Below are 14,369 nucleotides of genomic sequence, written 5' to 3'. Positions count from 1 at the left end.
CATTACTTACAATGAGGTTTCCTAATGTGGGTTTAGCTCAACTATCAAAGACATTAATCACAATACGAGGTCCAGATGCAACTAAATTTCTCAATGGGTTAATCACTTCGAGATTGCTCCCAAACATCGTTAAGAAAAAGCAACATACAATTAGTGAATCAGAAGAGAACAGAAACGTTAACCTTTCAGAAATAATAGACGTCTCGAAGAATTATGGATTGATTCATGAAGATATATATGACCCAGATGGTACTATAACTATCAGTCGAGATGGGATTAATTCAATGATTTTGAATTCAAAGGGAAGAGTAGTTACAGATTGTTTCTTATACCCAGAGCCATTCCATAATTTGGATGGTATGTTTGATAAAGAAATGGAACAACCAGGATTTGTATTAGAAGTGGATTCACTGATACTGCTGCAACTTATGATGTTATTGAAATTACATAAACTAAGTGCAAAAGTGGATATTTCTCCAGATAAAAGTTTGTTCTCTTATTATTACTATAATGATACTGTTCAATTTGATGAATGGCTAGAGGAAATTCAATTTAAATATCTCAAAGGTCAAGACCCAGTAACTGCATTGCAAGATGCCAACTCATTTATTAAAGATGAATTATTTTTCAACAGTGATATTGCAAAGAACATTTTGGGATTTGCAGTAGATAATAGAATTCCTAACTTTGGTGTAAAATTTGTCACCAATAAACCAATTTCAAATGACAATCCTGAAGGTATTCCACTTGAATCGGTTTTTTCATCACAATTTAAAGAAAAATTCGATACAACTACTATTGCTGAGGACGAAGTGATAAGAAGAAGATTTGAAAACGGAGTGTTTGAAACTCAAGATGCTCCAAAGGGAACATCATTATTGCCTTTTGAATGTAACTTGGATTATGTTAATGGGTTATCATTAGACAAAGGATGTTATGTTGGTCAAGAATTAACCATTAGATCATTTAATAATGGTGTCATAAGAAAGAGAATCTTTCCAGTTCAATTTTTTGAAATCACCGACGAGAGCTTAGATTACTTACAGCATCATCCTATTGAGCTTGATTCACAAGATCCAATAGTGGATGTTTTTACTGGTATCCCTGATTCTACATTGACAAAGTTAGAAATTACCCCACTTCAGGAAAAATCGGAATCCAATCCTGAACTGGATGGACAGGACCCGTCTGCTTCTACAGCAGCAGCAGCATCCCCTTTTGCATCTACACGAAGTGTCAGAAAGAGAAAGACTTCTATTGGTAAATTGATGTCACGTCAAGATAATCTTGGATTAGTTTTATTCCCTGTTGCTGACGTTGAAAAGAACCAATTTTATAAACTTGAAGTTCCATCTTTGGAAGATGGACACAAACATATTGGATTAAAAGTTGGTATCCCTGACTGGTGGCCAGAATAATGCAAATTGTATATACTCCCCAAGTAGAACCCTTTCCCAATAATTATTCATGTATATATAAACACAAAATAATAGCCAAGAGGTTTCTAACTCTGTGACCCTTTTCATGAAAAAGTCAGACATGAATAGAAAAAGTTGAACAAATTCAATGACGTGAAATTGAAGAATGCCGTGCTCATTACACCTCAGACTTTTTTTTTTTTTTTTTTTTTGAACTTTCGTTTCGCACTCTCTTTTTCTTCTGGTTCCTTTTGGTCACCATTTACGTTTAGATCTCGTCGACTTCAAAACACTATATTAAGCAATGGCAGAAACAATTCCACCAGAAGAATACCTTAAACAAATCAGCCATGCTGCTGATGTGATTAAACAAAAAATTGGTCAATTTCCAGAGTTATCCGAACCTAGAGTCATGATTATATGTGGATCTGGTTTAGGAGGAATAGCCAATATTCTTGAATCAAGTACTAAACTTGAAATTTCATATTCAGATATTCCAGGTTTCAAAACATCTACTGTTCCAGGACATGCTGGGAAATTAGTTTTTGGATTAATTGGAACCAATAAAGTTCCAGTTATGTGTATGGTTGGAAGATTACATTTTTATGAAGGTTATACATTCCAAGAAACCACATTCCCTGTTAGAATTGCTAAACTTTTGGGTATTACTAGTGTTATTGTTACTAATGCTGCTGGTGGAGTTAATCCAGAATATAAACCAGGTGATTTAATGGTTATTGAAGATCATATTAATTTCCCAGGTTTAGCTGGTTATCATCCATTAAGAGGACCAAATTTAGCTGAGTTTGGTCCAAGATTTCAACCACTTTCAGACGCTTATGATTATGAATTACGAAAATTGTTTATTAAAACTGCTAGAGATAAGTTAGGAATTACTAGAAATATTTTTGAAGGAACATATTTTTTTGCTGCTGGTCCAACTTTTGAAAGTAGAGCTGAAGTTAGAATGATTAGATTATTAGGTGGTGATGCTGTTGGTATGTCAACTGTCCCTGAAGTCATTGTTGCTCGTCATTCTGGTTTGAGAGTTCTTGCATTGTCATTGATTACAAATGCAGGTGTTGGTGATAAACCACCAAGTGCTTTTGATGAAAATCCTAAAGCATTAGATGAAGGTATGGCCAGTCATGACGAAGTGTTAGAAGCTGCTAACGAAGCATCTAAAGACGTTGAAAAAATTGTAGAATCTGTTGTTAATGAATTATAAGTAAATGTACATCTTTTATTATTTTTATTATTATTATTATCATGTTAGTCTTTTTTAATTTTTCTATTCATTCAGTATACTATTGACTTTTGTTCTACATAATTTATTGGTCAACTTCACCTGCAGATTCCCATTTTCCTTGTAAGTTTTCTTTCCATAAACTTACTTTGTTGTCACCACCAGAAACAGCCAAAATGTTTCCTGATAATGACCAAGAACATCTCCAACAAACATCTGGGAATTTTTCATCAGTCAATAATTGTTTTTGCCATTTACCATCTCTATCTTGAGTCCAGATCAAAACAGTACGGTCTTGAGAAGCAGTGGCAATATAAGATCTAACCAAATTTGAAGGAGACCAAGCAACATCTCTAACCCAATCTGTATGACCTTCTAATTTAGCTTCTTCAATATAAGTATTGTTTACAGGATCATACTTCCAAATTTTGGCCAAATTATCAGACCCACAACTAACGATTCTACGTTGTTGTTTCAAAGTGGCTGGATCTTTAGAAGAAGTAGATATTGGAGCCCAAGTGGCCGAGTTTGCTCCTATGGCATGTGCATCAAATACAACATGTGAAGTAGTACCATCATCATTGAAATCCACTACTGAAACTTTACCATCTGAAGAAGTACATAATAAAACAGCTCCTAATTCATGAGGAGCCCAAGAAACAGAATTGACACTTGCTTGATGAACAGTATGTTCGGCAATTATAGACCATTGTTGAGTTTCTGGTTGTTCTTTCCAAATCAATGCTTTACCATCATATGAACATGATGCCAATATAGATCCAAATTTAGGATGTGCCCAAGAAACTTGCCAAATTGGACCTTCATGTCCTGTCAATGTAGTTGTTAATTTATAATTGTCAGTACCTTCAAGATCAAATATTTTAATAGTTTTATCAGAAGAACAAGTGGCCAATCTCTTTCCATAATAATCCAAGACTGCATCATGGATCAAATCTTCATGAGCATTTCCAATTGTCACCATTATTTATTTTAAACTATGTGTTATGTGTAATATGAATGTGATGAAAAGTTTTGATTTTAGATTCAGTGATTATGAAGAAAATGTTCAATATCGGTTTTTTTTTTTGTTTAGGTTTACCAAAAGGACAAAGAACGAGAAACTGAAAAAAAAAAAAAAAGAAAGAAAAAAAAAAAGTGCAAATGAACACGTCCCACACTCTCGCTAACTCGTGATAATAATAACAGGGAAACGAAATAAAAAAAAAAAATTGGCAAATTTACACGCCATTTTAGACAACCCATCAAACAACCCATAACAATCAATTGTGATATCAACAACTATGGATAAATCATATGATGATCTACTGGCCATATCGAGCCTTGTACTGACATTAAACCAAAGAGTTAACGAATCAGCCGAGTCTATTTTTAAACTACAAGAGATATCGAATGTGATTGTTCCTCACAATAGTACAACCGATAAAACCACCACTGATCAACCACAAGATAATTGTAGTTCTAATAATGATAATGAAGATGATGACGAAGAGGAAGATGAGAGTTCAATAATACGAAAACTAGAAGATGAAAGAATTGCTCTTGTTATGGATATCCAAAAACAAGATTTTGTTGGTGAGAAACTAAGGGAATTAATTGATCAAAATCAAGAAATGCTTGACTCTGTGAAAGAATACCTCCAAGCAAGAGAATCAATACAAATTGAAGAAGATTTATATACCAAGAATGATATTGAAAAATTTGTTCATGATATAATACAACCAACACGGATTCAACTAAGGGAAAATAATCAGATTCTTCATACAAAGATAGAACGACTTGCTGAGAAACTAATGGAAATCGAACAAGATATACAAAGAGAACCAACACTTCTACAATCAGAAAGTTATCAAAAAGAAGTGAAATATTTAGTAAACGCATTCAAACAATTAGTTAAAAGAGATTAAGAATCTATAAATTGACAGCCCCCCCCTATTTAGGATCAACAGGAGAAGCAATACTTTCTTGAGAAGGTTCACGACCAATATACGAATAAGCTCCCTTGATGATGGATCTATTGGGATCTAATTTTTTCCAACTTTCCCTAATTCTCTCCAAGTTCATATTCTCTCTATTGAAATGGAATAATTGGAACAAACAAATGATAAGTTCATAAACAAATATCGCCACACATCGAAGAAAACTGATAGGTTTCTCCTCTTCGATAGTATCAAAATAATGCTCATTCCCAGTCAACTTAACGGCAATACTCTTTCTTTCTTCTGCATTAGTATAGACTTCTTTGAACTGCTTCAGACGAAGCACTCGATCAATGATCCCAACCATTCGTTTGTTGCAATCTTCATGAAGTTTCAACTCGTACAATTTGAAATTCTCATCTAATTCATTTATTCTCTTTGAAACTATTCTTGTTTCATAAAGCAATCGATCAATAGTGGTGTTTAACAACTTCATATTGTAGTCCAATTCTTCATGCATACCTTCTTCTCTGCCTTTATTAGCATGCATCTGGTGTCTAATATTCTTCAACTTGATCAATTCTAAATTCATTAATTGGTATGATTTATCAACAGTGGCATTATTAATATGAGGTACCGTCTTTGCTTCACTATCAATATAGCAGGTTCTTAAATTCTCATATCTCATTAACGTGTTGATACTTTCAAGGTACGACTGAGAAAATTTAGTCATGGATCCAGGTTTTACAATATGTCTTGACAATACAGCTTCCTCCACATCAGAGAAACTGATGCTTCGTCTCAAACGGCAAATATTAACTTGATCCTCATTGTATCTAACTTCATTCTTTGAAATCAGCAAAGTGTTCAAATTCTCCTCGTGTTTGTTGATCAAATACGGGTATGAGTTTCTTCTATTCAAGTTATATTTAAACTTCGAAATAGGATGACTAAAATCATTATCAGTAACTGAACATTTAGGAGGAATAGATGCCGTGTTTGAAGAAACGCTTTCTGTGAAAGACGCGTTATCACTATGAATTTGCAAGAAAGAATCAACCATTGAAGTCGGACGCACTTCTTTAGCATCACCATTATCACCAGGAACTAGTAATGTTGTATCTTGTTTTGAAGTATTTGTTATATTCTTTCTACTTTGTAAGCCAAGTTTCATCTTACTAAATCCACGTGAATATTTTGATGGATCATTATTAACCAATAACTCCTGAGTTTGTGCAATCCTATCTCTTAAACTTTCAAACCCATATTGACTAGCATTGGAATCGTCACCCACACCACGACCACGACGTTTTTGGAAATGAAGATGACTTGAACCGTGAGTATGGCGATGCTTTTCGGTTTGATTCTGGACCAGGTTCGGAGTTTGATTCTGATTCTGAGAGTGGTTGTTATCGATTGTTGACCTGTCTGAATAGGTAAACACGTGATTGTTTTGCACTCCATAGAATAAACGAATCAACGTTTTTCCTGCTAAATGAGTCTTTACCAAACATTCCAAATCTAAAGTTTCAACATCTAATGGAGTTGCCATATCAGCAAATTTTGCAATTTTGTTTCTGATTCTACCAGAAGTTGCCTTTGGTGCAGCAATATTATTATCATCGATATCTTTAGTGCTCGGCAGCACTGATGATTTCATTACGTTGGTAAGTTTCTTTAACTCTTTCCCATATCTTCTCTTTTGGGTGGTATTAGATGAATTACTTGTCAATCCTTTTGAGTTTCCCGAAATAGCAGGTGCAACTTCATAATCATGAGGATCGAAATCTGCAGAACTGTTATAAGCTGTTGAATAGAAATAATTACTATTTTTCTCTGGTAATAATCTTGCATTGGTAACAGTAAACATCTTGTTCAAAGTTTCCATGTCCAATTTTCTAGTCTTATCTAGCTTAAATTGTCTTTGAAATTGTCCAATTGCAAGCATAAAATTTTCAAAATCAAATGGGTCTTTAGGAACATCGGATCCACCAACTAATACCATTCTCATTCGAACACTAAGAATTAAACTAACCACAGCAGCCACTGTTCTTGCTGGTAAGATACCATTAACCGGATTTGGTTTTACATTGAAATGGGGTAATCCAATTAAATTCCACCAATTCATAATAGCTTCTTCTGTTTTGGCACACAATAAACCATCACAGTATCTTGCATCTAGTAAATCAAAATAAAATAAACAAGTTTGAACAATATTCACCAACTCTTTAGCAGCAAACAGGATTGGTACTTTTGTATTATAAATTTTATACATTTGACGGAATTTATCTTCTGAAGCATCGGAAATTTTGCTCGTTGTCATTGAAATAGAACGCCCTGTACATTGTAATTTCTTCAAATTTGAATTAACCATAAAAGGGGTTTCAACTTTACGTACATCACCACTAGGAATAGGAATAAGATTTAATGCGGAAGGTAAGGATGTCAAATTCGTAACAAAACAAACTTCATTGGTATAATCCGCGGTGCTATTTTCTCTCTTTGGTGAAGGTGGAGGAGCTGGAGAAGATTGGGTTGTAGATAATTTTGACAAAGTCAACATTTCACCAGCACTGTTTGTTCGACTATGTAAATTTTTTGGTCTATCCTTTTCCATTTTTTTCATTCTTGAATGGTTCTGAATCAATTCATTTAAATATTCTTGGAATCTGACAGGGTAATATTTAGCAGGTTTCTTAATTATTGTCAATCTAACAACAGATATTTTGGAGGCTTCATTCCCTGTAAAGGCAGTGACGATAGAACTAATGTTACGATCATTAACCCATTGTTCAACTAAATATATTTCAAAACCGGTGACTTCGGATTCTTGTATCAAATGAAACTCATTCGAAGCTATAAACTCCTTTTGAAAATACTTGACTGCATTAAAATCAGGAATGATATAAGTTATAAAATCGTTGGGATTTGAGAAATGTGATTGAAGATTTGTTGAGCTTGATGCCACGGAATCGGGCGGTAGTCGACTAGACAGTTTTGAAGCACTATGAGAAGGTAGACTATATGGGGAATTCATTTGAGACGTCATGTACCACTCGATGATAATAACAAAATACCTTTACAAGTTGTGTTGTAATCAAGGTTTATCGTAACGAGAAAAGTGTTTGCCTTTTAGGGGGGAGGATAGTGTATAATTGATAGGCGTAGTTAGTAAACTTTTACCACGAGAATTGATCCCTTTACACGCAAAGGACAAACGAAAAAAAAAAAAGTCAAACTGTGGTGCTTACGTAATCAAAAATATGAGTTTGTTTCCTACTCAAGAATACAAACTGTTCACATGTGCCAACAAAAAGGTTTCCATAGAGATAGAAGTATATTAAAGGTTAGAGATTAAGCAATTGTAAATTAAAGATGACTCAAGTGTGGATGTTGCAATTTCCATTAGAAACGCAAAAACACAGCATGTAATTTGTAGCACGAACAAGGGTTTTTCTTTTTAAATTTCCTCTTGTTTCGCAACTGATTAATTTTGCATAATAGACATGTTTTCCATTTGTCTCTAATATACGACGATATGATCATTAATTCATATCTAACGATATGTAGTATTGTTTTATGATAAATAAGAATGGGAAGATTCGAGTAACAAATGCCATTTTTGGAGATATCAGCGAAGTTGAATTTTAGAATTCCTACACACATTGATAATCTTGCATAGATAACGAGAAGCGAAAAAAAAAAAAAAATTCTTCGGTACCTTCCGTGAGATTACAGGTAATTGATTAGATTAATGATTGATATACCATATTGGGATATATTATTATTACTGATATCGTATGATTAACTCATCGATATCTGATGATGATGAAGATGAGGATGGTAATGTCATCCAGTTATACACCAAAGAGAGTCATCTTAGTAGTAGTGGTATATCTGAAGCAAGAATTAATCAACCCATGTACCCCAGCAAGTCAAATTTTGATACCCAATATTTTTGTAATTAAAATTAAGAGTTAAACTCCTGTAACGGAATTATGATCTGATTTAACTGAGTCAAAAATTAATCAAAGTTTGCTTTTTAGGCAATTTAAATTGAAAAATTATTGGTACAATAATAACAATAACAATAAGAAACCCCCTTTCTTATCAACAACGTTTAATTTGGACACGCGGCGAATTGCGGCACCGTACTAAAAAAGAAAAGATAATCTCCTGCATGTACTCGACCATGCCCCAAAGCAAAGCAACCCTATTTCTTCTTCTTTGTATTATCATATCAAAAGGAATTTCATTGTTTGCGCCCATTTCAAGTAGATTTTAGACTATAACCATGCTGCATTGCTGTTGATTAATATCTTCTTTTTTAAACTCCTCCTACTCGCCCCCCGCTTATTCGGGAAATAACAATAGTTGAATCATCATTATCAAGAGAAACATATCTGAGTGATTTGCTTTTTATATAAAGTGATCAAGATCTCCTCTTTATTTATTCAAAATTATTCCCTTTTTTTTACATATATATATATTTAAAATAATAGTAATAACAAATTCAAAGATGCAAGAGGATAAAAAACAACAACAACAGATTGTATCAGAAGATGCTAGTAATAGTTTTGTTGAAGAAGAATATTATGATGGTAAGTCAATGACATTTTGGCAAAAACTAATTAAAACCCTTGAGGTTCAACCAAAAGGTGAATTATCTACGGCACAAATGTTTTTATATAATCATGATTTACGTCCTGTTGAAGAAGCAAGACGTCAATGGGCATGGTATAATTATGTTTTCTTTTGGATAGCTGATTCTTTTAATATTAATACTTGGCAAATTGCAGCCACTGGTATTCAATCAGGTGGTATGAATTGGTGGCAAACTTGGTTAAGTGTTTGGTTAGGTTATGCATTATGTGGTATATTTGTAAGTATTGGATCACGAGTTGGTTTATTCTATCATATTTCATTCCCAGTAGCTGCTCGTTCTTCATTTGGTATTTATGGTTCTTTATGGCCAGTATTAAATCGTGTGTTTATGTCATGTATCTGGTATGCTGTTCAAACTGCTGTTGCTGGTCCAACTTTTGAACTTATGTTACATTCCATCTTTGGTAAGAATCTCCCGGAGAGAATCCATGATACAATTCCTGATAAAGATTTAACTACTTTTCAATTCCTTGGAATCTTTCTCTTTTGGTTATTTCAATTGCCTTTCTTATGGTTTCCTCCACATAAGATTAGACATTTGTTTACAGTTAAAGCATATATTGTTCCTGTTGCTGGTATTGCCTTTTTGGTATGGACAATTGTTAAAGCTGGTGGTATTGGACCAGTAATTCATCAAAAATCAAAAGCACAAGGATCTGAATTAGCTTGGGCATTTGTTGAATCTACCATGAATGCATTAGCTAATTTTGCAACATTGATTGTTAATGCCCCAGATTTCTCTCGTTTTGCTAATAAACCTTCATTTGGTATGAAATATTTGGTTTATACTTTATCTATTCCAATTTGTTTTTCAATCACTTCTCTTATTGGTGTATTGGTTACTTCTGCTTCAGAAGCAATGTATGGTGTTGCTTATTGGTCTCCATTAGATGTATTGGGAACATTTTTAGATAATTATACTCCTGGAAATCGTGCTGGTGTCTTTTTCATTTCTGCTGCTTTTGCTTTAGCTCAATTAGGTACTAATATTTCAGCAAATTCTATTTCTTTTGGTACTGATTGTTCTGCTTTATTACCACAATTTTTAAATATTAGAAGAGGAAGTTATATTTGTGCATTTTTAGCCCTTGCTATTTGTCCATGGAAATTAATATCATCATCTTCAAGATTTACCACTTATTTATCAGCTTATTCTGTATTTTTATCATCTGTTGCTGGTGTTGTTGCTTGTGATTATTTCTATATTCGTAGAGGATATATTAAAATCCTTGAATTATATTCATTAACTAATCCACAAGACAAATCCCAACCATCAATTTATAGATATAATAAAATTGGAGTTAATTGGAGAGCTTATGCTGCTTATATTTCTGGAATTTTACCAAATATTGTTGGATTTGTTGGTGCTACTGGTACTCATAAAGTTCCTATTGGTGCTACAGAAGTTTATAGATTGAATTTCTTTATGGGATTTTTCAGTTCTTGGATTGTTTATTCAATTTTATCGTATTGGTTCCCTGTTCCAATAGGTGTTGAAAATGTGGGTCCATTTGAAAAAGGTTGGTTTGAAGAAAACCAAGATGTGGAGAGTTTTGAAGAAGAATTGGTTGGTCATGAAGTTCATCATGGTGTTGAAACTTATGGAGTTTTTGAAGAAGACCAAAGTAGTGGGTTCAAGAAAAGTGTGTAGATTTTTGATTTGTATATGTATGTGTGTGAATTTCACAAAACTCGAGTAATTATACATTGATACGAAATAAATAAATAAATAAATATAATAAAATTAAACTATTATAATAAAAAAAAATGTAACTATTTAATATTGGAACCACGTCTAAGGTTCATTAAATCATTGACTGCATCTTTATCGTCATTATCAAATACAGGAGACATTGATTGGTATGGATTGTAATATTGGGGTAATGGCAAACTTGTAGGTTTGTTCAAGTTTTGTAAACCTAAACTTGGTCCAGTTGACATAGGTGAAGTTGCTGCCGACAATGGCATTGTAGACGTGGACATCATTCGGGAGTTTAAGGAAGGTGAAGTTGAAGAAGGTAAAGCCGGAGTCTCATGTGACAGAAGACGTTTTGGCTGTTGTTGTGGTTGTGATTGTGGTGGTACTGGTGCTGGTGGTGCTGGTGGTTGTTGCTGGTGTTGGAGTTGATATTGCTGATGTGTCATTGGTTGAGGATGTTGTTGATTCTCCTCTTGCTTGAGGTGGCTATTTTTGTGATTGTGGTTATGACTGTGATGGTGGTGATGAATAACAACTGACGGTTCAGGAATACCACTGACAGTTTGTTTATTATTCAACTGATCAACAACATCACGGGATTTGTATTTGATAAACTTCAAAATCTTTAAATATTTTAAATCTTCATCTAAATTCTCATCATCCCAGTCGATAGTTTTATAATATTTCCCATCTTCGTCTCCTTCGTCGTCAGAACCATATTGGTGATGGAACAAGATATCCTCCTTTAGTTCGTCATTCATCAACTTTTGGAATAATTTATCATTCTGCATACTCTTGGCTCCTGGCTTATAGTTGATGAATAATTTAATAAACAAATCTACCGTTTGTGATAACAAGTCAAATGAATCATTAATTTTGCTCCGTTCTTCTTGTGTCTTGACAAACTTCATTTGACAAATTAATAAATACAACATTTGTAAAATTATCGATTTTTTCAAATTTATGACAGTCAATGAGAGACCATTCAACATAGTATTGAATGGAGAAATAGGAACTTCTCGAACAAGTTTCTTGATATTATTAGGAGTTTTGGTTGAACCAATTTTACGTCTTTTAACTGAAAAGTCATTAATCACGAACCCGTCATCGTCAACATCTAAACCTAAACTTTCCATAACTATTGAATTTGAAGCTACTCTTGGTGAGTTTAATTTTTCCTGTGATTTACTAACGTGTTCAAATACTAACAAAAAGTATTGCAACACTTCACTTGATAATACGTAAATCTTTTTGTAATATTCAAACGTCAATTCTCGATCAACAATAAAATTCAAGTAATTGGCTGATCTAATTAATGTGTAATGAAAATTCAATTGCAATTTAATCAACTGAGAAGCAGTATGAATGTCAGGCAACCCAGTTTGATAGTAATTGATCAAACCTTCACGTGATAATGCATCCTTATCCATAGCAAAATGAAGATCATTTTCAGTAATGTTGATCAAATCAGGAAGTCCCAAGTCCTTCAATGGTAATAGTGACATTTTCTTTGACTTTAATGATTCTCTCCAATCAGTCAAGTTTTTATCGATAGTTAAGAATTGACTGTAATTGTAATTCAAATTCCCATCATTACCATCACCGTCATCTTCATTCAAAATCATATCTAATCGATGAGGACTAGTATGTAAATCCTTTTCCTTTTTCTTACGATCCTGTTTCAAGTATTGGTAATAATTTGGTGAAAAAGAAGATGGAATGATAATGTTCATTAAATTTAGGAATTCGATACTTGGTTTCAATAAAGTGTTGAATAAATCGTCATCATCTCCAAGTAAAGAAGACAATTTCTCTGGTGTTAATTGAAAATATCTATCAATAGTAACAGGATTAATAACTGTAGTGTTTAAACTTGGTTTGAATCCAAACTTCAAATTAAAACATTTCAATAACACTTTAAACACCCAAAAGATCTTGACTCTATTTCTTCTTTGTTGTTGATTCAATGCAAGATCATTGAAAAACAAATTTTTGGAGTTTAAATTGATACCCAAAATACCAATAAATGCATTGGTTAAGGATGACAACACCAATGATTTCTCTTTGTTGTTTGTCAACAAAGAATAGTATAATAATAATAAATATGTTTGTAATTGACCAATTGATATGTGGAATCCATTAAAGTACGGTAGGAAATCATAAAGAGATTTTATAATTGATTTTTCTCGGTTATTCATAGAATAATGTGGATCCGAATGATTGAGGAGTAAGTTGAGGTTGACCGTTGGATTATTGATCATAATCATGGCGTAAATTTGAATGATTGTCATCAAATAACTGTTGACTATTTGATAGTCATTGGTGTTGGACAAGTTAAATCCATTGATAGAAGAATCATCATAAGTAAACATAAAGGGATACATGGTATGAAAAGCTTCATATGATTCCATAAATTGTTTAAAATCAAATATGGGAATAAACACATTATAGTTTAAGAAAAATTGTACAATTTGATTATCCATTTCCTTTTTATTTTTGAAAATCTTTTTAAAATTGTTAATTAATTTAATAAATAAATCATAGATATCTGTTGGTAATTCACTCTTCATACTGATATCGGTATTGGTACCAGTTAAAGGATTATAAATCAAGTCTAGATCTCGATTGTGAAACTTGTTACTTTTGGTATATGATGGATTGTACAAATAACTATCAGGATCGTTCAACAAATAGTTGTGACTATTTGTAATTTTTAAAAATGGCAAGTTCAAATTGATCAATAAATGATTAAATTGGGATTCAAAATTTAAATTGTCATTACCAATAATGACACCTTTGTTGTCAATATTGAAAATTTGATCAATCGGGTTATTAATAGGTACTGATTGGTTATTTGATTGGAAAAGAACTTTATCATTTGTAGTAGTAGTAGTTGGGATAGAGCTATTATTTGTCATTGGTCTAGTTGGAGTAGTTTGTCCCGTATGAATGGCACTACTAGCCAATGAATCATCATTATCTGTATGACCTCCACCACCACTAGTGCTACCTATTTTATCACGTAATTTCTGATTTTCATCTTCTAATTCTTTAACTCGTGCTTCTAAAAACAGAGTGAACCCTTTTGGGAAAGATTTTCTTGATAATTTATCACTTGTTTTACATTCAACTTCGACTTTTTTACAATTATGACAAGGGGATTGTCCATCACATTTGATTTTCTTTATACGGCACCTATCACAAGCCTGAGATACTCTGACACCTGAAGAAGTGCTAATTAACTTAAAATTTGAAGAAACAGTTGATTCGTTTGGTTGTTTACTTTTCTTTGCCATGATATTTATAGTTCAAAATAAGTAATAGGAATCAAATGACAGGAGCGGCAATAATAATAACAATAACAATAATAAACTAAATAGAAATGAGTGAGTAAGGGGAGCTAT

At 32.9% G+C, this 14,369-nt stretch overlaps 7 protein-coding genes across 7 annotated transcripts; 4 read left to right on the top strand and 3 right to left on the bottom strand. All coding sequences in view use genetic code 12, as the record gives it.

The window, feature by feature from the left end:
• Positions 1-11: 11 nt before the first annotated feature.
• CTRG_02599 (uncharacterized protein) lies at positions 12-1,418 on the top strand (the record flags this gene model as incomplete). Its single annotated transcript, XM_002548256.1, has 1 exon — positions 12-1,418. The coding sequence occupies one exon, from the start codon at positions 12-14 to the stop codon at positions 1,416-1,418; it is 1,407 nt and encodes a 468-aa protein (XP_002548302.1).
• Positions 1,419-1,722: 304 nt separating this feature from the next.
• PNP1 (purine-nucleoside phosphorylase) lies at positions 1,723-2,646 on the top strand (the record flags this gene model as incomplete). The annotated part of the gene is made up of 1 exon (XM_002548255.1): positions 1,723-2,646. One exon carries the CDS (start codon positions 1,723-1,725, stop codon positions 2,644-2,646), a length of 924 nt encoding a protein of 307 aa, XP_002548301.1.
• A 103-nt stretch (positions 2,647-2,749) lies between these two features.
• On the bottom strand, positions 2,750-3,646 carry SEC13 (GTPase-activating protein; the record flags this gene model as incomplete). Its single annotated transcript, XM_002548254.1, has 1 exon — positions 2,750-3,646. The coding sequence occupies one exon, from the start codon at positions 3,644-3,646 to the stop codon at positions 2,750-2,752; it is 897 nt and encodes a 298-aa protein (XP_002548300.1).
• A 319-nt stretch (positions 3,647-3,965) lies between these two features.
• CTRG_02596 (uncharacterized protein) lies at positions 3,966-4,589 on the top strand (the record flags this gene model as incomplete). The annotated part of the gene is made up of 1 exon (XM_002548253.1): positions 3,966-4,589. One exon carries the CDS (start codon positions 3,966-3,968, stop codon positions 4,587-4,589), a length of 624 nt encoding a protein of 207 aa, XP_002548299.1.
• A 25-nt stretch (positions 4,590-4,614) lies between these two features.
• Positions 4,615-7,650, bottom strand: CTRG_02595 (uncharacterized protein; the record flags this gene model as incomplete). The annotated part of the gene is made up of 1 exon (XM_002548252.1): positions 4,615-7,650. One exon carries the CDS (start codon positions 7,648-7,650, stop codon positions 4,615-4,617), a length of 3,036 nt encoding a protein of 1,011 aa, XP_002548298.1.
• A 1,470-nt stretch (positions 7,651-9,120) lies between these two features.
• Positions 9,121-10,917, top strand: DAL4 (allantoin permease; the record flags this gene model as incomplete). Its single annotated transcript, XM_002548251.1, has 1 exon — positions 9,121-10,917. One exon carries the CDS (start codon positions 9,121-9,123, stop codon positions 10,915-10,917), a length of 1,797 nt encoding a protein of 598 aa, XP_002548297.1.
• Positions 10,918-11,039: 122 nt separating this feature from the next.
• ZCF16 (Zcf16p) lies at positions 11,040-14,261 on the bottom strand (the record flags this gene model as incomplete). Its single annotated transcript, XM_002548250.1, has 1 exon — positions 11,040-14,261. The coding sequence occupies one exon, from the start codon at positions 14,259-14,261 to the stop codon at positions 11,040-11,042; it is 3,222 nt and encodes a 1,073-aa protein (XP_002548296.1).
• Positions 14,262-14,369: the final 108 nt, after the last annotated feature.

This window comes from Candida tropicalis, assembly GCF_000006335.3.
Source record: "Candida tropicalis MYA-3404 genomic scaffold supercont3.3, whole genome shotgun sequence".
Taxonomy (NCBI): Eukaryota; Fungi; Ascomycota; class Pichiomycetes; order Serinales; family Debaryomycetaceae; genus Candida; species Candida tropicalis.
Note: the sequence above shows the minus strand (reverse complement) of the source record. Positions and strands in the feature narration are given on the sequence as shown.